Below are 27,292 nucleotides of genomic sequence, written 5' to 3' on the forward strand. Positions count from 1 at the left end.
CAAGAAATATTTCTCACCATGCTGGCTTTCTGGCAGTTGGACAACACCCACGACTGCCTTTTTTTTTTTAATCATCTTTTGTAAAATTATCAAAGGAATTAAATTTACATTTTCTATATTTTCTGTCATTGTTGAAAGTAGTATAAAGCATAAGTCTGCCTTTCTAATGGGCTTTCTTCTTTTGCCAAACTCATTTACTTAACCCCACATTTAATGCAAACGATTGTTCTACATCATGTGGCACCACAGTATGAAAATGGTAATTATAAGACAAAGCTATTTCAAAAAAACCACAAACATCTTTGTGATCAATACTGTTAAGAAAGGAAATACAGATCATAGGACAGCTTTCTTAAAATGTGTGTAAATGTTTGCCAACACATGGCAATAGCTTTCTAAACAAACTGGAACAATGATGAAATGTGACAGCTTCATATATAACATTATTTTTAAAATAGTCAGTACCAGCTATTAATAGGGGCTATATTTTTCAGGCAATATACCTTTTGAACTATAAAAACAAGTCCACTTGGCATAACCTGGCACACGTGAAAAGTGCTCTTCTTGGCTGTACCTCCCCACATTGCATCAGTTCAGAAGCTTTCAAGTTCTATCAGTCTCTTCAAAATTAAACCCGTTGATATATTACGTATAATACATTTTAGCTGCCTGCAAGCTTTTACTGGTAACTTTTTTCTGTCGCTATTCTTTCTCTGCTCATGTTCACCTACCATTGGAAATCTCATCACATTGAATAAAGTTTACTGAAAACTTTTTATTGTAATCAAAAAGTGACATAACAGGGCTGTAATGTATTCTGCAAATCATTCTGCTGATATTTTATAACTGATACCAGCTTTTTTCTGCCAGGCAATTAAAAAAAATTCAAATGTGAAAATTTTCACAGTACAGTAAACTCCACCCAAACTAATTAATGGTGGTTAAAAATAAGATGCCCCAGCAAAACCTCTCATGTTACATGGTCACAACTCACAATTCTGTACAAAATGTTCACTTTATAAAGCTCTGATGTAAAAATCAAATAATCAAGCAGCAATATTTTAAGTGCAGCACAGGGTCTTTCATGTCATTATTTACAAAGCTTGAACTCGTTTACATTTTAACAAAATTTAATACAGATGACTTAGGAATTAAGTCAATTTTTCTTATCTGTCATTCTATATAGTGACAGATTTAACTTTTTGGTCATCTTTCTCTTTATCTTTGCTCTTCTTAGATTTCTTCTTCTTGTGTTTGTGTTTTTGGCTTTTCTCCAATTCAGATTCATTTCCAGTGTGTTTCTTATGCTTCTTGTGTTTTTTGTGTTTCTTGTGCTTCTTTTTATCTTTCTTCTTTTTCTTCTTCTTGCTGTCTTGACTCTCTCCTGAGCTGGCACTGCTGCTGTGGCTTCGGGTCTGGCTCTCAGAAGGGCTTTGACTACGACTGCGGCTAACACTGGGGCTGCTTTGACTTTGACTTCTGCTTGCATCAGGCTGGTCAACAGTAGGTGCTGCTGTCTCCTCTTTAACTTTATCAACAGGCTTTTCTTTCGGTTCTTTAGAATTTTTTCCTGCAGTTTCTTCATCTTTTGCAGATACATTACTCTCACTGTCACTTTCATTGTAGTCTGGTACAAATGCAGCCTCATCAGTTTCTCGAGTTAAATCAGAAGAGAGCCGTGATGAGTTGCTTACCTGAGGCTTAGGCTTGATGATGCTTTTATCATTTTGCACAGTCACATTTTCTTTCTCATTTTTTGCATCTGGTGATTCAAGTCTCAAAGATGGCTTATTACCACCTGGCTCTTTTTCTTTATTGCTCTTTACTTCTGATACATGTTTCTCTTTCTCTTTCCCTGAATTTTTATCTGGAGGTTTGTGTTCTTCCAATGAACGCTTGGAATCATGAGCAGCTTTGTGATCAGACTGCCTTCGGTCACGCGGAGGACTGTAGCTGCTCCTTTTGGAATCTCCAGTGCTCTTTTTGGATGGCTCTGCTCGTTCGTCTCTCGGTTTACTTTTCTGTCCTGATGTAGACTCTCTGTTTCGAGAAGGTGAGTCTTTTCTCCTTGCTAACTCACTCTTTTCATCTCTGCGCTTGGAACTAGAATGATCTCTGTTGCTGTCATGGTCAGATTTTTTGTCTCGGTTAGGAGTAAAGTCTTTAGCAGTGGATCCACGCACAGTATCATGTTTCTCTGAAGATCTGCTCTCTTTGGAAGATTGAGAAATATTTTTTCCATTTCCTTGTTCAGTCCCACGTTCCGAGTGGTCTTTTTCTGGCTGAACACTGCTCTTTCTCTTCTCAGAAGTGTCCTTGTCTGACAAAGAATGATCCCGGTCTTTGGTTTTCCCTTTTTCATTTGACATCGAGCTTTTTGAACCTTTTGCATCATGCTGGGAGCTTTCATAACTTGCTTCTTTTGTAGTTTTTTGTGTTTTTTCCAAAGGCTCAGCCTCTTTTTCATTGTGTTTCACGGGGTTTGGGGGCTTAGCACTTACATTTTTTACAACACTAGCAGGTTTTCCTACATTTGAGGGTACCTGGGTAGATTTAATGTCTTCCTCTTCGGACTCAAAGTCATCTTTATCCCACTTTGATTGAGGGACCTGGATCATAATAATGACGTCTTCAGCAGGGGCGGTTATATCATTATTATACTCCTCCATGGTCTTAATAACAGTTCGTTTTGTATCTGGCTTTTCCTCAGACTTTCTAACAGGGCTTCCTCCAGTAGAACTAGTGCTAAGAAAAAAAACAAAAAACAAAACCCATACATCAATAAGGAGTAAGATACAAGCACAGCCATCTTTTGTTAACCCCATGATACATTTTTATAAAATGCCCTTTGTTTAAACTCTAAGTCTTCAGTATTTTTTTCAAAACATGTTCAATTAAAGGAAGAGACAAGAGAAAGGATGAGTCCACTGGCTAAGATTATGAGCAATCAATTAATTTAGTATCTTCCTACTACACATTTAATTAACAGAGACACAAGATTATCAGATTGGAGACTGTCTGATCTGGTAATTCCTTGATGTCCTATTTCTACGAATGGTAGATTGACTAGATATACATTCTTGTTATACCATAGAAGCAAGCATCAGTGGAACAAGAAATTTGTCCAGTCAAACTGTTTTACCCTCATGTCCAAGCTCTCCTTTAGAAAAATGTGTTTTTAAAGCTTCTTAGAATACCAAAACAGTATCTTATGTCCCCAACAATATCTTGCGTGTTTTGAATTTGCTTAGTCCTGCTTCTTTAGCCACTGAAACATACATAGTAACTCCACATAAGATCACTTCGGTTTCACATGCCACACAATGGAATATAGTAGAGATCTCTCCAAGGTACATGCCAGAAAAGCTGGTATTGGGCTGGACACAGTGCAGCTGTGTCAACATGGTACTGTGCTCAAAGTTAAAATCAATACACAATACTGGCAACTGAGCTGGTATTTCTACAAGGTATAATTCTGTGTCGTACCAACCGAAGTATATCACTATAGTACCCTGGGATTTCTAAAAATGTAATGTATTGCATGGTATAGGTGTGGCCTGTTATCCTTGTCTTTAGCAGTAAGCTGGATTTGAGGGAAGACAAAGAAGGGACACCAATCCATCCTCTTCACCTCAAAGAGTCAAATAACTTCATCTGACAGGGTAACAAATAAGAGGAGAAAAAGATCCCAGAAACAAGGGTCAAACACATCACCTATGAATTAACCTTACCAGCATTCTATGTAGTACAGACTGATTTTCTTACACAAAATTAGATTTGACCCAATTACAGTTTGATGAAACAGCTCACACATTATTCAAACACTCATTTAGAATGGATTTAGCTGTTCCTTTCATTAGTCACCATAAAGATTTTACATTTTTATAGTGGGCGGAGGGGGGAAGGGAGGGTGAGAAAAAACAGGAAAAGTAGTAAGATACCTGGTATAATCTACGAGAGTTGAACTAGATCCATCAGCTGCCGTTACTTTTCTTCTTGCTTTTCCTTTCACTTTTTCTTGTTTAACTTTGCTGCTGCTTGGCTCAGGTTTCTCAGCAGGTTCTTTTGCAGGTGGTACATTTTCTCCACTCACAATCTTTTTGCCAGTTTCTCGGTTAAGTTTAATCTTTTTTGCAGGGGCAGTCAGAAAAGCAGATTTATCTTTTTCTGGAGTTCTCTCTGTTTTTTCACCATCAGGCTCAGTCTTCCCCTTTGGTGATGTTTTTGATTCAGCAGTTTCTGGTTTAGAGGCCTTTATGGAAGTGGCTTCGTGTTCTTTATCAACCTTTTCATCTGCCTTTCTCTTTCTTTTTTCAGGTTTTGCATCAGAAGGCTTGCTTTTCTCAACTGTTTTTTTAGACTTTTCATCTTTGTTGGAGGGCTTCTCTGACTTGATTTCTTTTGGATGATCCTTCTTGGCCTTTTCCTCCTTGGCTGGTCTGGTTTCTGGGTGATCTTTTGTCACTTTTGGATGAACCTTCCGTGGTGTACCAAGAGTCTTCTCGTCCTTTTGAGATGAGGATGTTTTAACACTGTCTGTCTTTGGCAACTCCTCCTTTGCTTTTTTCGCAGGAGGTTCTGTTCGAGGAGATTTTTCGCGATCAGTGTCTACCTTCTCCTGGGAAGCTTTAGTTGGTTTTACTATACTGTCTTTCTTAGGAGGAACAGCTACTTCTGTTTTCCGTTTTGTCTTATCAACTTTCGCTTTTGGCTTATCCTTTTCTTTTTTTTCCTTTTCAGACACTGGTTTAAAAGCAATAGAATCTGCTTCCATAGGTTCGTCTCTCACAGGGGTGGCATCATCTCTATTTGGGACCATGAACAGAGAGTCTGCTTTGATGTCTTCTGCTGTAACTGGTTCTCTTGGTTTTCTTGCACCTTCTAACAACTCAGCATTGGGAAATCCTTCATTTTCATCGCCTTTTCTTCTCTTTCGGTGTTTTTTATGTTTATTTCCCTTGCCATCTCCCAGTGGATTTTCCACCTCCTTTTCTTTTGATTTTGTAGGATCTTTGATGCCATGGCTCTCTCTTCCAGAAGGTTTTTCAGGGTAATTTCCACCTATATTACGATTTCTATGGCTTTGCCCACCAGCATAATCCTCCCTACGACCCCGAGCATATGGTGAATTCTCTCGTCTGGTTCCAGGTGGACCAAACCTCTCCGGAGAAAAGTTCTCTCTATTTACTGGAGGTCGAGGTTGAGCTCCAACAGCATAGCCCTTGTAAAACTTTTCATACCATTCTCTATAATTCCTTTCCCATTCTCTGTATCTTTCTTTTTCAAATGGATCTCTAAAATCGACAGATCTGCCATAGTAAGCTTTCATATCATATGGCGGAACTTCTCTGTATCTGTTAAAATACTCCCTTTCTCCTTCCCCTTGTGGTATAGTCCTTTTGGTGGGAGACTGGCCTCTGAATATTGGAGATCTTGATCGTGAATGGTATCTTCTATATGGTGGTGATCTTGACCTTGAGCGGTGATAACCATGTGACCTTGATCTAGAACGATAGTTACGACTTTTTCCTTTGCCTCTTCTTGGATACGGAGGTGATCGTGAGTAGGAACGTGAATGGGAACGACTAAACGACCGAGAGTAGGAGCGGGAGCGGGAAGAGCCTGATCTTGACTTGGAGTAGGTATATGAACTTCTAGAGTAAGATGAAGCACTATAGGGAGACTTGGACCTTAAAAAAAACACAATAAAAAAAAATAAATGAAGTTAATTCAAAACAGTTGCTCAACCCAATTTTTTCCTCTCAAATTTGTTTTTTTCTCCTCTCTCCATATGCTTATGTCAAAGCTTCTTTCAGCTGCTGACATAATGCTACTGCAAATTGAAGAACTCGATAACATGTAAAAGTTTCTCCTTACAAGACAGAACAGCTGCTGCTTTGTTAGTGTAAAAACATATAGGAAGAGTAAGTCTAATTCCACTCACTTCTATCATATTAACTTCCATATCTATTGATTTATTTAAGGTGGTGTATACTGGCCTCTACTGGTACAAGAATGCATAAATTTTTCACTCGTCAGCAACTACATGATGTGCAAATCATTTTTGTTGCAGTAAGATGCAAAAAGAGCAAGTCTTAATGGCTACAGTGCAGTACCAAGCATCAACAGAACATGATTTAGCCTGAAGACAGTAAAGCTAAGTTTTAAAATGCTAGCTCAGTCAATTTAACTTTACTGCTTATTTGGCAATTTATGGAAAGATGTGTAATACTTTGTACTGCAATGTTACACACAGTACTACTTGATCAACACTTCTATCTAGATGTCCTAGCAAAGTTTTGCACATATCTCTAGATCAAACCAAGGAGAGCGACCTCAATGCAAGTAAAATCATATCTAAGTTTTCAAACTCTGCCTCTAGGAGTAATACGATTCAACACTTACTCTCAGAATGATATTAATGACATTTAGTAATGGAGAACTATTCAAGACTGATGCCCAAGTGATATTTTTGGATATAAAATGTTGACTACCCTGAGTATTTTCCTTGACAAGAACCATTTCATGTTATCCTGCACATACTCATTAGCATCGTTCTTCCTCTCACAAGTCCTTCAACAATTTAACAATTTAAGATTTCATTAAAAAAAAAAAAAAGGAAAAAAAAAAGAAGGCAGATCTTTTAATTCCTAAGAAAAATTTAACAATGTCAACAAAACACTAGTGAAAGCCACCAGTTTGCAGTCCAGGATAAAATCTCTCCATGTGTCTACATCAGATAAAGAGAAAACGGAAGACAATTTCTCTCATATCTCCTCCGAGGTGCTTTGGTTGGTTACAATCAGAATTAGGGAGACGAAGAAAATCCAGCAACAACACCTATCCACTTTTTAGCCTCCTCAAGATTGTCAGGAGGTGAAGAATGTCATTATAGAGATGCTTTACTAATAAAGACACCTGTTCCTTAACTGCTGCTGCCAAATTACAGCTATCAGTCAATTGTAATCTCTGCTGTACTCAAACTAGTAACCTACATATCCTGTCACTGCTAATCCCTCGAATCATCCAATCCATCTAAAGATAGAGAGGTGGAGTGGAACTCCTCCTGATTCTTCTAGACAATCTGCTTCTCCATTACGGACATGTAAAGCAGTTACCTGGAAAACGAACGCCTACGCTCCTTTTGAATCTTTTTATATTCCATCAATTCCTTAGCAAAATCATTTGTAAACTCATCAAGTTTGGACTTTTTCTTTTCCCTGTTAAAATAAGTTTGACCTTTATTACAATTATAGTTTGACCTTTATTACAAAAAGACATCAAGAAACAAAACATGGCCAATATGAGAAAATGTATATTGCATGCAAATGCAAAAGGTGAACATCCTATTTAAGCAAAAACAGTTTAGAATTCCTACGAGTTTTTAGGGAAAGTTTTAGAATTACATTGTCTTGCTTTAGTTTTGCATGTTTACCATCTGCAATGAAAAAGTATACTGGAAAAAAATGCTTTATGTCATTTTTGCTTATGCCAGATGCACTTTAGTGTAACTGCAGTCCGATATGCTATTGAAATACAAAAATGAAAAATAACACAGCTTCATTGAGCCAAATACTTACTCCTCTTTAAGTCTCCGTTGTTCTCTGTAAAATTCCTCCCTAGATAAAGGAGGTGCTTGTGTCGTTGGGATGGTATTTGAATGAGCCGTTGGTACTGCTGTTGGTACCCAAGCTGATGACATGTTTGCAGGAGCTGGGGGATATCCTGGAGGGGGGACAGTGTACCCAGCAGATGGAGGCTGACCAGGTGGAAACTGAGGAGGAAACTGTGGTGGTGGTACCCCCGGTGGAAGAGGAAGTGCATGGGGAGGTGGAGGATACAAGGGAGGTGGAGGCACAGGCACAAAGACTGGTGTTGATGCTGGTAGTGTTGGGGCCTGAGTCCTTTGTGTACGTTCACTATGCGGGCGTCCTCGATTTGAACTTCTAAAGAAACCCAAAAACATGTGTCACTGTTTGTTACACTCTGCCCTGATTTTAAAGAGGAAAGTGAATGAAGCGGGAGCATGGTGGTAAGCACTTCTTGTTTTCAACTTAAGTGTTTTTCTCCCTGCTTTCTGTTCATTTGAGACTATACTCATTTCTTGTTCCTCATACTTGGCTTTCAACATCCTCACCCCCAACAGTTCCCTCAGTCTTCTCTCCTCATACTCAGCTTTGCAACTGTGGATGGAGGCTGCCTATGCTTAAAACAGACTCCCATTTCCCATATGCCAAGTGCCCACCGCTCCTCTGCCACTCCTTGATATACTTAATACTTCACACTTCTGATCTTCAAAGTATTGCACAAATATTAACTATTCTTCTCTTGAACTTCTTTTAACTTCTTCCATAAAGACTTCCTATGTTGTTGTCCTCATGATGATGCATTTGGCCTGTTCTTGTCCCCGAATTGTTGCTTTCTTGCTTACTGAATTTGACATTTTAGATTATCTGTGGCATGGATCCTGTTTTTTGTTTTGCTTTATCTTTAAGAGCTTATAAAACATAATACACCCTTATGATCTATCTATAACAAATATATCCCAGAAAGATGGACAAACTTGACACTGTAATAATAGGTAAAACTGACTCTCACTCCAACTGAGAGAAAGCAGCTTGGCTGTTCAAGAACACTAAATTGAAGAAATTCCAAATTGTTGCGAGATAAGAGTGTGGGCTTTTCAATAATTTGCTCAATCAGTATTAATTACATTGTTAAAAACAATGTTGGAGGCTTATTTCTAATGGAATATCAATTTCTTCAGCCCTGTTCAGCTGGCAATCAAAAGGGTGGCTCTCCACCTAATGTTTTAATTATATCTAATTTTTAAATCTATGGGTTCCTTGAAAATTGCTAATTTTTCAAAGTAACTTTTCAATTATATGCTGGAGCTTTCTTTTAAATAATCTTACTGGGTGTACAGATCCCCTTTGTTAGAGCTAATTCAGATTAAAGCATTTAAAAATTAATTACTGCTTTTTTTTTCCATAACTACATGTGCATACTTATTTCATTACAAATCAGCTGTTCTTTACATTGTGTGTCACTGCCTAATCAACAGGTTATGAGTACTAATATATTGAATTTCTGTAGAATGTACTTACGGTTCCCAGCCTGGCCTGCTTCCTGCTGAGCGTACTGTACTGGCTCTCATTGGCTGACCTTTTGGAGGGATGAGGGGGAAGGAGTTAAAAAAAAGTCCTATTTGGTTTCTATGAAGATAATTTTTTAAAAGAAATTCTCAAGTTGCAGCTACTTACCAGTTGTGGGTATTGATTGTCCTTGTGAGCCTAGAAGACTTTGTAATGCTGGTTGTCTTAGTACAGGAACCTGATAGCCCTTGTGAATAAATGTGAACAGTTAGAAAATAAGCTCTACTAAAATATGGGAATCACTATATATGCTGAAATAAAAGTTACCTTCTCTTCCATCAAACTGCCAATTGACAGAACAGACGATGACTTAACAAGTTCAGAGGCGGTCACAAGAGCAGCAGGAGGTAAAACAGTATCAGGATCACTACAAAAACAAAATTTATTAGTCAAATGTAGTGTTTTAAAATGCTACTGAAAATATAAAACGTGAGATAAGAGAAGACTGACTACTGTAAACGGCAGTATACATTAAAAATCTTAATAACAGATTTACATATGTAAAGTTAGCTGATTACAAATGAAGCACTGAAGAAGACAGTTCAGATTACTGACATTTAAAGAGAAAGGTCCACAAGAAAAACATTTTATTAAGGTAGTTGCAAATGCAAGGCTTAGAGCATGTATAACCTACACACTGAACCTCAGTTCTGGAAGATTTAAGAATTGAAATTCTATTTGGAAATGTTTATAAGCTAGCTTAGAGATTGCCTCAGAGGTTCTTTTGAATCGTGGCTGTTTCTATTCAACAGTAAAACTGAGTCTGACAGTCTTCTGGACAGAGGGGCTATTAGCATTCAGTCCATAAAACTGAAAGGTTATAAACCTTAAACAGCAGTTCAAATAGTTCCTTACAATGTATTTTCACATGATTTCGCTGGGTTGCAGACAGAGTTTTATGTTTGTAAATACTTGAAATTCACATAGTTTTTAAAGAATGGTTTAAATAATGATTACATCCAAATCTGTATGGGCCATGGCTAGACTATGTATATTACTGAGGATGATTCTGACTTACGATACTGACGATAAAGCTATTTTAGAAAAAGGTAATGTGAATACATCTAGTCAATTTTACCTATGAATGTACTTTTACACTTTCCATGAAAACACAATGTCTTCAGTAATAAAGAGAAATTAATAGAATCAAGAACACTTGACAATTGGATGGTAACTAAATGGTTACTCTAAGAATTAAGAAAGAAAAAAAGTCAAAGGATTACTGAAAAAAAAGTTCCTATTACAGGATAAGCCTGTACTGAATGAGTGATAGGGAATCAAATAAGAAACACTTGAGAAGGTTATGTGAGGCACACTTCCAACTTATCAAGTGTCCTCATTCAAAGCAATAACAGATGAGAAAAAACAGAACTTCCACAACTACTGGGAACTGTCACTAATGATACATAAATAGCTACATGAAAAGCTCAAGAAGGAGAATATAACTTAAGTATTTTGATGTGTTTTCTATTTGTGTTGACCTACAGATTTACTTACTGAAAAGGTCCATCTGGCTTTTCAGAGCGGAGAGATAGGGACACTGCTGGAGGGAGATCAGAGACAGCGGCAGAAGACGGATTTACTGGCAGAGCAGCTGCCATAGCTGAGTGACCAGGAGCCAACGACAAAGCAGCAGCAGAATGAGAAGACAGAGCAGCTAATGGAATCATTAGTGGATCCTGCTGTCTGGAAATTGTTGGCCTGAGTAGAGGCTGCAGGTTGCGTGTTATTGTTTGCCTCATTAGTGGCGGTGGTGGTGGCGGCGGCGGCGGCGGCTGCTGCTGCTGTTGCTGCTGAATCTGCTTACGGAGCCTCTTTGTGTACCCAGTTTCATTTTTGAAGTTGTTCACAGCCTAGAGGCAGAAAAACATATATGAAAGAGTCATATGAAACTTCAGCAGATATATAAACAAAAACCTTCACAGAATAAGATTACTTGTGTACTCCTTTAAGCGCTATCAGTTCTGAAATAAATCAACATACAGATATATCAACACATCACATTAAAAACAAGTACTTTTCATAGAGTTACTGAACACTAATATCAGTGTTTAAACTGCTTGATTTCAAGCCTAGTGCTACCATTGAATCTGATAGTGAGGCAATCATTAATAAACAAAAGCATGACCAGAAGTGTCCAGGTCTGCGTGTAAAGGTCTGTAAGCCTCTTTAAATTTACTTTTCAGATACTTTACCTATTGTTAGCCTCACTCAAGGAGACAAGTTATTTACAAACAGACTACAAGCTATTTACAAATAGACTTTTCTTACAAACAGTTCACATAAAAGAGATCATGTTACCTGGCGTAGAAACTTGTTGGCAATTAAAGCATCAGGAGAAACATCTGTTTGATGACAAGTCGGGCAGGTATGTTCCTCAGATTCCAGTAGTGCTGTTCTGATACCTGTGAATAATTAGAATCAAATATATTTTTTGCCAAACTAGTAGATTTTAGGAGGTTATAATTAACTATAAACACACATGCACAATCAATAGGTGAAGCTGGTCTTGAATTGAGAGCATAAAGCTGTAAATGTTTAAAAGTGTAAAAAAGATACAGTATGGAGCAAATAAATAAACATTTGACATGTGAAGATGTAAAACATGCTGTGTTCTTGCTATTTCAACTAGTTTTTTTTCCACAGTCTAGTACAGTAAGAAGTCACCAACCTCAAAATTAATGATAAAATACATTTTAAAAAGCATCAGTAAGTTTGGGTTCTAAAGGTTTTAAACAACTGTCCCTTTAAGAAGAAGAACTTGGATTAAATGCCTATCCTCTTGTTTCAGTCCACAGTAAATCAGAGTTGAATACATAATAGTAATATTCTGTACAATAAGAGAGAAAGGGCTGGAGACAAAATACATGTGTTAAATATTTAGTACTGTAATGAGCTGCAGAATTGTGTACTCTTCTCATACTCATTCTTCTCCATGTAAAAGGCATTCAAATAGTTTCCCAAAAGGCAAAAAAGCTTTCTGCCTTTCTTCTTCTTTATATCAAGGGAGTCCTTTCCCATTATGGTATACTTAAGTATTAAATAGAGCCAGAAACAAAAGTAATTAGCTCCTATTCCTGCTTTCACAAGATCAGATTTGATGTTCTGAATAAACCAACGTTGGAGTAAATACTTACATTCATCACAATAACTGTTTCCACAGCAGGGAATAACAACTGCATCGTTCATTATATCTTTGCAAATCAGACATAACAACTCATCCGGAATAGGATCATCTTCTTCTGAGGAGGATGATGGCTCCTCTGGTAAGAAAGGAGGCTTTTCCTTCTTTCCTATAGCATAAGCTTCTCTGAGGGGGAGGGAAAGGGAAGAAAAAAGTTAAAGGTGGATAAAGGAAAGCTTCTCCAAGCTTTTGATTTTATCAAGAAAAGATGGAATTCTTCTCACTTCACATTAGCCTTCTAAAATGTAGGCATTTAGTTTAAGCTCATTCTCTACAGCCACCACACTGAAAGAGGGAGGAGAGAGACTATCTCTCTGGAGAATTCACCCCTCTCCACTGACTCAACTGAGAGACAAGAGATTAGCTTAGACTAGAAAAATAATTTTTTGACAGTTAAAAGTTAGGTGAAATGGACTCTATTTCCCCTGTGTCAGAGTGTAAAATTAAACTGTATACTCAGGATAAAAATCTCCGAGTAATTGAATTTTAATAAATGAAAAAGTCTATGTTACAGTTTCTACAAAAGGATATCCTTGACAGAAAAAAAAGGAAGTGCTGCTAAATGCTTTTAAAGCTGAGATAGAACCAGGCATTTTAAAAAAGCCTCTGTTCAACATACACTAGTGTTTTCTTAGTTTATAGCAACATAAAAACTTTTCTCTAAGTCATGGGATTTGATACAAGTCAAAGGGGGAGGAAATCTCAGGCCAATAGCTGTTTGTTCAGTTTTGCAAGAAACCTTTGAAAGACAGAAATGCAAAAACAGCTTTCTGAAAAGAACAACTCCAACTGCAAACATTACTGAAAGCCCTTTTGCAGATTCTTTGCACACTACAAGTTTAACTTACTTCCCAGAGTTTAAACAGTAAGACCATGCCATTTTAATATTTGAAAATACCAGATGACTGATTTTAAGGCTAAGACACAATGGTAACACTTCCTTCGCTGCCATTATAGATGCTGGTCAACTTTTTTGTATTTTCACTCAGGCATTTACATGTGCTCTCTTTTGTTCACTTTCTGGTCAATCGGATAATTCCATACTTACGCATCAATTGTTGGTATTGCATATTTTCCAGTGTTTGTAAGCATAGCGCCCTTTGTATTGGGATCTTTCACCTCCATCATGAAACTCCTGGGAATTCCTGTGCTCTTTTTAATCCTGGGAACAGACTCAAAGTTTTTGTCCTGTTAAGAAAAGAAATCCAGATATATCTCATCTAAAGAGCCACATGCAAAATGACAATTAAATGATTATTTCAAGTAAGCAGAAAAAACCTTCAATACTCTCCATTTCCCACACATCAGGATTCCATAATTAAAATATTTGTTTTCCTAAATATATATAGCCAGGATCTTTTGAAGGCTTGGGCAGTATTTTGAATTTAATAGAGATTCATACAGCTTAACTTTGGGCATGTTACTTAGGAGTCAAATCTCCCTTAGCTCACCACTCAAAAGAGAGACACAAACAGGCTCCCTCAAAGCACAACTGAAAAAGAGCTTAACTCAATGCCCTGAGTCAGGCACTGGAGGAAGCTACATTCACTGTCTATGTCGAAAGGTTAAATTCATACCTCAGACATTTAAGTTCAGTCACCAATGTTAAATGGCATGAATACTCAGCCAGAGATATGTGCAATTAAGATGTCAAAAACATGCAAATCTTCATTAGATGATGGCCAAACACAACTCTTCAACCTCAAGTGCAAAGTATTTATGCTATATACAAATATGAAATTTAATGACTGACAGATATCCTCTTCAGTTATACGAAGTACTGGCAAATATGAATGCTCATTAATAAAAAAAATCATGCTGAAACATTCAGAAGAATTTTCAATAAAACTGAAATACTATCAAAATATATATGAAGAAACACGAGAGTACACAGAGAAAGATCTATGGACATGGTAGCTAATGACATGTCCTAGAAACAAGAGAAAATTTACATTTATAATTCCAGACTTCCCTTGAATTTTGAAGGGCTTTGCAACATTGCTTTATAACCTCTATAGTTCACTTCTCAAGAGACTAAAATAAGGATCTCTACTATATTTGTAATTAATATCTTCACTTCTTAAACATCAAATGCTGATTTCATACATTCTAGGGCAGATCAGGGTATTTGTAAAAGCTCCCTATACCCTCCAACTTAAGCATTCACAATAGAATATCATACTTTGAAGTGAATCCCTATTGAAGGGGAAAAGATGTTACCCCGGAGAGAAACTCATTTGGTAACAAATCTCTCCACCTGTACTAATGTGCCTGCCTTCACAGTGTACAGCCGTAAGACAAACAATACTTAGTTCATGAATGTTCATCTGATTGTCAAATAATTGCTAAATTAAAAAATTAAAAATCTAATACCAGAAGTCCACCACAATCTTACCCCATTTGTTGGGCAGTTCTTTATATAATGGCCAGGTTTTCCACAACGAAAGCAAGTGTATGATGGTGGAGGTGGACCCAAGGGTTTCTTCATGTAGCTAAAAAAGTTTGGAGAAGGAAAAAAAAAGTATGCATGTGTGTCTTTTCAAAGCAAGTATCTCTACAAATTTTCCATAATCTTCAAAGAACAGGTTTGATATTATGAACACTTACTTGATCGGATCATATTCATGGCCAGACTGTGACATCATAGCTTTTATTTTATCTTCTTCGGAAGCATTGGCTTCAGCCAGATTGGCAGTCTGTTTAACAGGTAATTATTTGACACACACATTAGAAACACATTTAAGCCCACACAGCCAAAGACAACACCACTCATCCAATCCTGTAAAGAGCAGCACAACTCTAGCTGAAGTTGCATCAAAACAGCTGCTTATATAAAATATATTTGTCCTGAAGATGTTCTGGGGAGTCCTTATGCCATTACATGATGTTTATGTGCCTGTTAACCTACTCGAAAAGAACTTTCTTGGGCACTCAAAACCTTAGGCTCTGTTTGTACCTTACATAAAGACTTGTGTAACCAATCCAATTTTCTTTAATACAAAGTGGACTGAAGCTATGTGTAAAAAATATATACTATCCAGTATTTTTAGACTGAATTTTAAGCTCCAGGCTATTTGAAATATATTCACTGTGTATTTAATTCAGAAATATGGATACAAGAAGCATTATTTACATTTTGCAGGATTAAAAGGACACGTAATTTACAGTGGGAAAGCTGTTTCTACTTGCTGAAATTCAGCTTCTGACAAAGAAGTATTAAAAAGAATCAAGTTTCTTAAAAACTCTCAGTAAGACAACAAAAAGACTCTTCTCAGTAGAAGACTGAGAACAACATGCTGTAGACAGTCCAAACTGCATGTTTTTCCACCCTAACATCTCAATAGTAAGTGCTGTATCCAGTAAGTAAAACTTGCAGGTTTTCCAGTTGACTGTGTCCCTTTAATACACAAATTGTAAATATAAACCTTATGCAGAACTAGATCTTCAAATTATTGAAACCATCTGATTTTTTTAAAGCAGTATTTGTTGTATTTGTTAAAATATTTTATTATACACTAGTCCAGATACAAGCAGGGTCTAAGGGAGTGACTGCAAATTATTAGGATTTTCAAGCACCTACCATTCAGGTCAACCACTCATGTTTTTGTATGCATTCATTCACAAAAGCAACCAACTAGTTTCAACATTTTATTAAATGGTTGTTTCATATACACAGTTTTTCTCAACAGTAACATAATCCAGACTGACATCTATGAAATCATTTCCATTAACATTTACAGAAAACTTGATTTACAGATACTCGACTAATTTGTTTGAACCCAAACAGTTTACAAAACACATTCAAAACCACAAAACATTAGTAGGAATAGACCAAAATTCAAATATGGCATTTAATACATAGTAAAAATAAATAGGAAACTGTTAACACATTGCCTCCATGCTAAGCCAGTCTGCACTGAAGAGGTTAGAGCAAGTAACAGTTTTGAGCTGCTATATGTTATGCTCCTGTATTTTTCAGAAATACTTAAATTTTCTCAAAAGTTTAAATGTGTACACCGCTTGGACAGTTTATCACATTTTAGAAAATAACTTGACATGAGTTTACAAAACCAAGGACATGTTTAGGGACAGCACTAATGGAGACCAATTTCTTTAGGTGGCTACATTTCAAACTGAAGTTTCTCTTTTGCCAAATGTACACAATTTTTGACTTCTGTAGTGGTGAGGGAAGAAGTTACCAGTGGGAAGAACATTTCTGGAAATTAACTCCAGACTTTGTTTTCAGAAGAGAAGTCTAGCTACTCTGCATTAGGCCCTGCCTTCTCTAATCTTTGTAATTTTGAAGACTAGTAATTTAAGTGGCTAGTACTATGCCTTTTCAAAAAGTGCAGTCACTAGTGCTTTCCCAGACAGAGTTATACATTATTGAGCAAAAAATGCAAGCAGTTTCATAGCAAAACATGGCATTACAACAATTTCAGAAGGTCACATCTTCTAATATGCCACACATACACATTGGTATATTCCTATAAACAATTAGGTACATTTACACAATTTACACGGTCTGCGTTCAAACAAATTAGATTGTATAAAAGGTTGTCCGCTGTATATATACTACAGAATTTATAAAATTGTGCAGCATTCAAAAAAATGGATCTATAAAAACTAGGAATTCAAAAGTAGCCATGCAATTGTCCATGTTACGGAAACGCTTCTATTTTGGCTGTTGCAAACCCCCCTGAAATGTCCATAACTTACAGCCAATTAAATTCTTCTGTAAAAATTGTATTAGTTTCCAACGCAAAATTAACGAAACGTATGAAAAACGGTAAACAGCTTCTGAAGTGCTTCTTCTTTGTGTCTTGAAGATGAGTAATACTGCAACATTATGTTGAGGCTGATAAGGTACTCCCCTTCTATCTTCCCAAACTGGGAACTACTCTTTACAGGATAGTATCAATATATACACACATTTTAAAATTAAATAATTTAAATTATTAAAATTAAAATTTTGTTCAAGTTACAACAGTAAGCCAGATATAGATCGCAGTATAAGATTTAAAAATATGAAGCAAACACTTTTCTTTGTTTAGTATTTGACAAGAATATATATATATATATATATACCTTAGTAAGCTGGGCCAGAGAAATAGATGCAGAAGAGTCATCAATCTGTTCACAAAAAATTAAACACATATTCAAGTTCTACAATCAAAACATAGCAATAGTTAGCCCCTACTGTAGTTTGAAAGTCTGCACTTTATCTTCTGTGTCTCACTGGAAGAGGCATTTCAAGCCTAGTGTAATTTGTATTTGTTCAAAACAGTTCAAACCAATAACTTAAGAGTGTCTATGTGATTACTGAGAAGAAACTAAAATAACTGAATCCATCTGAAATCAACTTATTACTCCAGGGTATTTCAGAGAGGGACCCTTGTCAAATGCTCACAAATGCTTAAAATCAAAGGGGTAAGGAAACTGTCAATTTTCAGCTAAAAAGCATTTAAAAAAATTAAGAAATTTGAGAAGGGAACATCACTGTAGGAAACTTAAATTTTCAGTGTAATTTGTAAGTTAATCACTCAGTGGGTCATGTATAACCATACACATGGTTATGGTTTTTGTGAACACAGTAGCTGCCTGTCAAAATAAAGCACAGGCATATCAGCCCTGAAACAGGAACTTTGCCCCTCTTCCCAATAAGTTAAAAAGGTAAAACAAACTCACCATGCCCCATAAAAAAAACTAATAAAAATATCAATCTACACAATCAGTCATAAAAGTAACCCATAACTTAGTCCAGAAAAATATTATATTAATAATTTAATCCAACAGTTTATAATGGTGTTTACTATCACATGACAGAATAGCCTATAAAAACTGAGATATCTGTAATTTCTAGTAGTTTAGATGGTAGGCCATAAGAATTAGTTCAGGAAATGTGAGACTTCATTATTTTCCTTCCTACAAAACCAAAGAGAAATTTTAAAATAGCAGCTCAGAGCTAAATGAACAAAAAAAGAATATTTCTGATCGAGAAAATATGGATTCAGAGTGCAATCCTGTAATTTTTTTCTCCATTGTGACCACTCTTCCTCCCTCCCCAGCTACCTAATGGAACAGCTTGCAGGAATGAAGTCTTCAAACTGCTAGTTAACAAAAAGACCGCAGATTACAGTGTTTATTGAAAACTAATATCAAATTGAAGTTTTTCCACATGTAAAAAGGGTAATTTATAACTTTTTCCTTTTCCAGGATATTGAATTATATTATGTTGCAAGTAGCAATAAGTTTACACAAACCATTATCAGAAAGACATTCAAATCACTGTTTATTGTGTCTTAGATTGTTCAAAAAAGTGGAATAAAGTCTCACAATGTATACTAAACGCCTCTCCTTGAGAAGTCACCAAATTGGCAAAAAAAAAAAAAAAAAAAAAATTAAATCCCTTCCTAGGAAAAGGCTGTTGTCCCATATTACCTAATGTAGGGAAAGAATTCAAGAGAGTAGTTTAATCATTCAGAATTCGGGGGTGGCAGGGGCAGAATCGACCTGCAGTAGATGATTCCTCACTCCAGCAAAAGAATTAATCATTCCTTCCACACAGAGAATCATTCATGGTTGGGAAAGCATACACAACATTACCATATTACTAACTAAAAAATTAAGTTTTAAAAGAAATGTCCCATTGAGGGAAAGACTCAGACCTGGAATAAGAACTTGTTTCCCCTGTGAGCGCTATCAGAAGACCCAAGTTTCCTCCATTTCTGAACATTTAGTTCCTAGCCATGTTAAAAAGGAAGTCCAATTAAATATCTTGAAGCCTCTTGCTCCCTATGCCACTCCGTTTTACATGTGGAAATAAAAAAGCCTACGTTCTCATGACAAGTAGAACTTAACTGCTACCCATCTGTGTTATTTCAGAGGCAAACAGATTAGAAAAGCTATCAACTGGAGCCCTGCAATTTAATGATACATTAAACAGTCTAGGATTGATCAATAACTGAAACGTAACAGTTAATGAACTATTAATTAGTTCTTGGCCATATAATACTGTTGCCTAATAAAATACAACAGGCAACAACCTGGTTTCTTAAAGGAGGAGAGAACACTCTTTGCTTCTCAACAGTTACCAAAAGCAGCAAACAGCTACTTAGTGTCCCACTTAGTGCCTTTGCCCAATAGCCACCTTTTCTTCTTAATTTCTAAAGTATTTTCTGCCAGTCCCTTAAATCACACAAGTGGAAACAATGTCTCCAGGACTCTAATGCACACACCTAGCATAATACTGCAGAAGAATTGGGGGGAGGAAAAAAAAAAAAAAAAAAGAAACCCACAATTGACATTCAACATATTGCCTCTTTCATACAGAAGACTACATGGAAACTAAGATAGAGCAAGTGGGAAAGCGGAAAGAAATAGGTAAGAAAATGCTAGTGTCACTGGTACAGTGCTACATCTAAATTATAAGTTACCTAAAACCTGAAAACCTGGCTTAATTGAGGATTAAGCCAGGAAGGGCTGCAGTCGTGTTTGACAGTGCTGAGGGGACATGACTTTTGTGTTTCTACAGCCTCTAAGGAGAAATACCAACCGCGGATTCTTGCAGCTACTGAAAAACTAAAACAAAGAGGAATTGCTTTCTTGATTTGGCTGTAATAATAATTAGACAACAGCACAGATTTAGAAGTGTGGAATGACAACTAACATGAAAGAGCAAGACAATGAAGAAATACTAAAGTCATAAGCTTTTGTGAACCTGATATCCTAACTCATTTTAATTTTGCTGTTTATGCTTTACTGTTTAACAGTAATAATAGGTCAGCTTTCCAGTAACTTGTTCCTACCACAATAATATCCAAGTTCTGCTTTGAAATACACACAGAAATTGTATATATGTAACTTTTTTTAAACCTTTAGACCAAGATCTGAATTAGCTTTAAGAATAAAGCTAATTATGTCTCCAATAATGGAAGTGCCTGAGACTGCAATACCTTTAAAGAGTCATGGATAATGAAGTTACATATACATGGAGGTCTGGTAAGGAGAGATCCAAGGAGGTTTCCCCCCTCCTATGTCTACCCACAACCCAAATCAGGTACAGCCAGAGCAAACAAAAAGGCAATGTTTTTGTTTTGCTTTCCATTTACTTTAATTACTTCCAACTAACAGCTAAGGGCTTCCCATCCCCTTTTTTAGGCCTTTCTTTTTTTTGATAAATCTACATTAGCTCATGGTAAGATGCTACTTAGAAATGTAATACAGACATGCCAGGGAACACACGAGGCTAAAAGAATGTTAACTTTATTTATGAACATGTGATTTGTGCTTATACACATGCTAGTAAACAAAAAGAAAAATAACTGTTTTCAAGAAATAAAAACCCATCTGAATTAGATCAAATACTATAAACGTGGTTTACATAAATGCATTACATTAACTACTAGGGTCACTGGGCCAGTTGAACTAACTTGAACTCACAATGAGAGGCACTTATGTCCAAAAAGGAATTGAACCAATCAGTGATAGAATTATGGATGTCAGATTTACACTCAATGTTTTTAAACCTACATACAAGAAGTTTTGGATTTTAGGTTCATTGCATACCATTTCATCAGAACCAGAGGCTGTATTCTTCATAGAACACAGACCCAGAGTTCATGAATTTCTCTAGATTAAGTTATCCTAACAGCTTATCAAGTGATCAGATCCAATGATCCAGGGTTAGTGTAATGCCTCACACCATTCTAGTGAAGAAAAAGCAGTTATACTCAAAATAAAGATGGAAAATAAAAAACACCAAGTAGTAATTTTTATACTAATAAGGACTACTTTGAAATGTGTCATTACACATAATACTCAACCCAAGTGGCAAATCAAGATCTAGACCATTACCAGTGAAGTATTTCCTTGTGTTACTAATCTATATTTGAGCAGCAGAATGACAACGTGTTTTCAAACCTGAAGAAAAATGCTGCCCCTTTGCCAAATGTAAACTCACTGTGGTGGTATACTAAAGAAAGGCTTAACCTTTGATAACTTAAAGCAGCATCCAACCCTGAAGTCACCCAGAAAAGAAAATGTACTGCAGGCAGAAGTTAAGAGTTGACAGGGGTTTCATCCACAAATGCACCAGGCTCTAACCTTGTGCTAGAATTTGTACACCATATTTTAGATATTTTCATCCACATACTATTAAACTTAGCTGTTTCATCAGAAAAAGTGGAAAGATCAAATGCAGAACTTTAGAATACCACTTTGTGTTGCAATGATATTTAAATCCATGGCAATCTTTTCAACACATTTATGTAGTCAAGAGGGGCCCAAACAATATCACTTCAATTACAGTTTTAGGAACAAATACTCAAGTATTTAAGGACATCAGAAGGAATTATTTAACTGCACAGAACTGTCCTCAGAAAATGTATGGGATATGTTCCTTTTGGTATTTGTTTGAACCCCTAAGTCAAAAGTAAGAAACAATACCAAGTTTAACAATAATGGTTTCTCAGGTGGTTTTTGATAACATTTTCAAAAACCATTTGGCAAAAAAATTATTTAAAAACAAAAGCTAAAGTGATACAATGTGAAAATGGCAAAAAATATACACTCCAAACATTTTTATTGCAAGAAACAAAAAGCACACAACAACCTATACAAACATACATATTACTAGCTATAGACAGACAGATGTAGAACATGGTACCATGTTCGATTGTGCAAACCTTGAACCTACATGATCTAGAAAACGATCATACATTATCTGTACAACACAAAGTCATACAGGAAATATTCTAGCATATTCAATATGAAATACAATGCATTACTAGGCACAAATACCAATATTCACATTAGAACTGTGCAAAGGATGGCATTACTCAGTTTTTACTATGCTTAATCAAATACATTGTATTTACAACATACACTATGTTTTGCTGGAAAACGTTAAGTTAATGTTTCGAAAATTAAATGTAAGGCTACATTGTTTATAATTAAGTGCAGTGTGTAGAAAAAAGTGTGAGATTGTGTTTTTACATACTGCTTTTGATGTTCCACTCACTGGTTCAGTTCGACTTCTAGAAGAAGAAACAAAGGCGATCAGAATTTAAAAGAAAGCATTTGTATCCAATATAAAGTAGTGAAAACAGATTATAAAACCTGAATGTCAAAATATTATGTTCTGATAATCTAGTGAATGTGGACGTTTATTCATATATATAAACTGTTCTCCCCTGGTACATTCAGAAACAACCCCCCCCACATTTCTACTTTGTCAACAATTATTTTAAAACTTACATATATAGAACACAACAGTGCAAATTAAAGTCCTCAGATATTTTGACTCCGCTACGTATCAAAAACATGAAGTCTCTGCTACAGCTTTGTGTTTTCAAGTAATCACCCATTTAAATATGAAGCTAGCTTTAGCCAGTCTGCATATTCCTAGTATTATAAATAGGGATCAGATACAATATTTTAATTTCTAAGAAAGAACAGTGATAGTCTAGACACTTTGAAGTGTGAATTTTTACTTAAGTGAAAATCGGTCATCTGACAAAGGAATAACAAAAATGTCAGCAGCATAGTCTTCAGAACAGTGTTTCTTTGTGGAAGCCCAAGCACTGTGTTCAGATATCTACTATATTTAGCCATGAAAGTGCCAAAATATTAAACGTGTTACATATGCTACATTGACTAAAAATAGTAGTAGAAATGTCACCTGAAAGCAGTTTCTAGGATTTTGTGCGATTTAGGAGTCCTGTGACAGAAAAAAAGGTCTTAAATGCCAGAATTTGCTTTAAAATAATCTTGAAAATGCTACAGTATTTTAGGAACTATTTCTTATTACATTTGAAAACTTGCTGAGATTCCACATACTGATTGATCTGTACCTGCATGCTACTTATCATGAATCAGACATGCAACTATTGACATAGTTAACAAACAATTCATACAGTCATCCAAAGTGTCCCATGAGCAGAGGCAATTCAAAGTCTGCTGTGGAATTTGTGTGTACATGGAAAGGCTCATGCTTCCTTCCAATGTCAGGAAACCTCCAGGCTCACAGCTACAGCCATGTACTTTCTGAAGATGAGGATGTATAAGGAAATATTTTAGATTACCACACAATCATTTCTTACTATTTCTGCCCTGAAGAATGTACACGAAGAATAATGCATTTTCAAAGGCCTCTAAACTATTACATCATATACTTGTAGTTTCCAAGCGTTAACTACTCTATCAATTGTTTCTGCAGCGTTACAAGCTGAAGGAACAGAAAGCTAATCTGTCTGGTTAGTTTTCATGGTTAGAGCTGCAGTGTCATTTTTTCCATCTCCACATACAAATACTTATTTGATCTTTGATGCTGCTGGCATCTATCCTCTCATTTTAGAGCAGAATTACAATACCAGGAGAGGGTGCCATCCAACCAGAGATGGAGGATGCACTGACACAAGACAGCACCAGTATATATACTTAAGTTAGCCTACAAACAAGGCAATGTTTAGAAGCACAATATTGTATGGTCCAGTATTACTAGGTAGAGCCTGAAAGCACAACTGCAATAATATGCCTAAAGCTTACTTGCAGAGCCACACAAAATCAGCTATTTTGCTTACAAACACTTCATGGGTACCAGGATGCTGCTGTACTGTTTGTTAGAGACATACCATAACTCATCAGTATACTTTTTTTATTGAGAACCAACATTAAAAATAAGGCATGGCAAAACCACAAGCTAATAACATCTGCTAATTGTGATGCTAAGGCATTTATTTAAGAAGAATGGAAAACATGACCATTCAAACAATGCTAGTGTCAGTGATACAGAAGTGGACCATATGAATAAGTGAAGGATAGCAGAAATCCTGTAGTCAGGATTACATCTGAATTTTTGTAATTTTAATCAATACATCTGATTCCGTTTTCCATGAATCCTAAGAATTTAGAACGAACACCTGGAGCTCAGATACCAGCTTAGGCCAAAAAAGAATTAGAAAGATAACTAATTACTCTTGTTGGCATGCTGAACTGTTTATTGAGGTTCAAGTTGGAAAAACATTAACTATTCCTTCATCACACACACCAAAAACAATACGCTTAAGGATGTTTTTCTTTTTGGTGTTGCCTGAAACAGCCATTGTCTTTCAGAAACTAATAGGAATCAGGAACAAGACTTGTCTGCATGGCTCATCAACTGTCAACCCTTGGTCTTTCCTCTATTGTTTACTAGACAAAAATACCAGATTTGGGGCATAAGAATACCTGCCATATCTCAATACAAAAAACGCAAGAAACAGTCACACATTAAGAAACAGATTTTTCTGAGATAAGAATAAAATTTACACTACATTGCATATCCATGTCAACTATAAAAGAAATGAGTAATACATATAATAAGGAATTTTTCCATGTACAGGAAAGAGGATCTAAACCTAGTGTCTCACAAGATCAACCCGAAGAACAAAGGCTACAGAACCATCTTAAAAGTTACCATTGCTAGAGATTAAACCCAATGTCCCAGTAAGCCTAAAAATGTAAGTTCACTTTGGGACAAATATCTACCCCATTACAACAAAAACTAGTAACAGCTCTGCCAAGAAAGATACAACGTGAATGCTTCTGGCAAACTAAGATCAATCCAAAAAATAAGTTAAAACATTAAAACCCTCACAAAGAATACTATGTTTTGTGGATACTTACATAACATATGTTTTACTTGTAGCTTTAACTCCTCCAATAGGGATTCTTCTAACAATTACTGATGAATTCTTAGGAATCAGGGCATTATCATCTGTGTATTCTGAAAGAAACAAAAAGCACAGCAAAAACATCAGTCTTAATTCATAATAATGTATATTAATATATAGACAGTACTTTTATAGAGTCCCTTTAAGGATATAAAAACAGAATTCTATGTAACATTGTGTTTTCATTGCCCACACAAACTAACAGTAAACTTAAAGATTTATTTAGATTTGATAATCAAACACAAGCAACAAGATTTTTTTTTTAAACTAAGCTGAATTCCAACAGCAAAATAATCTCAAATATAATTAAAAGTGAGTCTTATTAATGCAAAAGGTTCTTTCCTATTGTAACTTAAGTTGCTTTTGCTTCTGTTAGACTACAAAGCCAACGTATCTTTGGAGAAAACCCACAGCAAAGTTCTGTAGGGAAGAAACAAGCATTTTCATAAATCGCATTAGCTTGCCCCACAAGACAGGTACTTAACTAAAGCACGAAAACTTACTAGTATTGTTTTCATAGTTGACAACTAAGAACAGCTCACCTACACCACTAGTGTTTCCACACAGAGCACAGGAGAAGAGAACCCACCATCTTTTTATTTCTTAAGTTCATAAATCAAGAACAACGGCATTTTTCAGCTACACAGTACTTCACATTTAAATGGAGACCAGACTGACATTGCTGGAATTCTGACCACAGAAGTTACTTATTGTCCCCCTCCTCCCCAAATAGGCCAGAAGTGCCTCAAACAAAAGTGGTCTCTCTCCTCTTAAGCTAAGTGACTAGTTTGAATTACCCAAAACAGGGTTGGGAGGATTCTTTAGATTCATTTTTTGCAGAATAGAATGACTGAGATAGAATTAGTTACAGAAACAGATCTTAAAAAGCCCTTAGAAAATGTTGTGTGCCTGAAGCTATCCATACTTTACCTTAGCTCACATAATGTTAGTTTTTTTTGAAAAGAAGAAAGCCTTTTGACCTTTTACATAAGACAGAACAACAAAGAAAAAACCCCACTACCTGAGAGACCTTCAGACTAAGTAGGCTTAAAATGCAAAGATCTCTCCATGAAAACTGCTTGTAAATTGTATTTACACAAGCTGGATATGACTAGATATTTTAAAGCACACTCAGGCATTCCCTATAATCTACCTACAGTTCTAAATATTAAAAGCCTGTACCTCTGCAGGCTGAACTGGAAGGACGGTCTGTAAACCCGAGACAACGTACATCTCATCATCTGCTGTCTGTGCAGTTTTGCCCAGTGATACATGAAATCAGAGTATTTCATAATTTATGCTTCATTTTTCAGTATTTTATTATATATCATCATTTATATCATTTTATTATATCATTTTTCCTAGAGACAGAAACCTCCCCAAAACCAAAACATACATACCAGAGTATCATTTTAACAATGCAACAAGTTTTATTTTAATTTCCAGTGCCAGAATGCTTCTTCAGGAAACCTGAAGATACTTCCTGATCTTCCCCTAAGGCACCGAACAGGGAGCAGTAAGTTTTCTCTGGACTTCACAGTAGTTTTAAACTGTTGGAGAAAGGTCTACTCTTAAAGTCCATGAAAACAAGAAGCTTTTATAGAAGTCACATTCTGAAACCAACCCCCAGAGCTTTTCTCAAAAGGGAAACCTAACAATCACATAGCCAGCTATCAATAAAGGTTTTCACTAGGACTTTTTGATAGGGAAAAAAAGGGAGCTCTAACAGTACTAAGAGCTAGATAAACAACTGAGAGATCATATCAGTCATGATCCCGAAAGCAGCTGTTTCTACCTGCCAAATAAAGTCATACAGAATATTCTTTTTGGTCTAGACCAGGAAAAAATGGATTAAAACTTTGAAGAACTAGGATAAGCAACAGTGGCTCCACAACAAGATAGAAATTTGCTACGCCTGTGCCAAACCAAGGATTTCACAGTTTGGCATAAGATTAAAATTGACACCACCTCTCCCAAAAAGAAACCGTAAATACCATGACAGCAGGCTATGTCAGCTGCATGGTCTAGACACCAGCTGAAAAACAAATAGGAGAAAGATACTATTTTTCATTTGCATTACAGGTAATGACAAAGTATCCAAAAAAACTGAAGGTTGGAAAAGAGCAGGCCAAAGAACTGCAAGAGTGAATTGGCAGAAGCCAATTCAAGCATGCAAAAAAGGTGCAGGACGCATGAAAACAACAAATTAATCATTTTTTTAGTCTTTTGTGACAATTTGG

At 36.1% G+C, this 27,292-nt stretch overlaps 1 protein-coding gene across 9 annotated transcripts in view; it reads right to left on the bottom strand.

The window, feature by feature from the left end:
* Positions 1-755: 755 nt before the first annotated feature.
* The window catches only part of RBBP6 (RB binding protein 6, ubiquitin ligase), a 34,151-nt gene continuing 7,614 nt past the window's right edge, over positions 756-27,292 (bottom strand). The window contains exons 2-18 of one of the 9 annotated variants that reach the window (XM_026103926.2): positions 25,006-25,105; positions 23,021-23,059; positions 22,340-22,376; positions 17,428-17,472; positions 14,947-15,035; positions 14,735-14,831; positions 13,388-13,527; positions 12,293-12,465; positions 11,457-11,560; positions 10,653-11,008; positions 9,423-9,522; positions 9,264-9,342; positions 9,108-9,165; positions 7,581-7,946; positions 7,119-7,220; positions 3,942-5,690; positions 756-2,745 (exon numbers count right to left, since the gene is read on the bottom strand). In XM_026103926.2, coding sequence (XP_025959711.2) covers positions 1,179-2,745; positions 3,942-5,690; positions 7,119-7,220; positions 7,581-7,946; positions 9,108-9,165; positions 9,264-9,342; positions 9,423-9,522; positions 10,653-11,008; positions 11,457-11,560; positions 12,293-12,465; positions 13,388-13,527; positions 14,735-14,831; positions 14,947-15,035; positions 17,428-17,472; positions 22,340-22,376; positions 23,021-23,059; positions 25,006-25,105 — 5,201 coding nt within the window. In that variant the 3' untranslated portion in view covers positions 756-1,178. Of the gene's footprint in view, positions 2,746-3,941; positions 5,691-7,118; positions 7,221-7,580; positions 7,947-9,107; positions 9,166-9,263; positions 9,343-9,422; positions 9,523-10,652; positions 11,009-11,456; positions 11,561-12,292; positions 12,466-13,387; positions 13,528-14,734; positions 14,832-14,946; positions 15,036-17,427; positions 17,473-22,339; positions 22,377-23,020; positions 23,060-23,255; positions 23,386-25,005; positions 25,106-27,292 lie in introns of those variants that run through there. The other 8 variants (XM_064520009.1, XM_026103927.2, XM_064520006.1 and 5 more) reach the window with 8 other exon arrangements.

This window comes from Dromaius novaehollandiae, chromosome 14 (assembly GCF_036370855.1).
Source record: "Dromaius novaehollandiae isolate bDroNov1 chromosome 14, bDroNov1.hap1, whole genome shotgun sequence".
Classification (NCBI taxonomy): Eukaryota; Metazoa; Chordata; class Aves; order Casuariiformes; family Dromaiidae; genus Dromaius; species Dromaius novaehollandiae.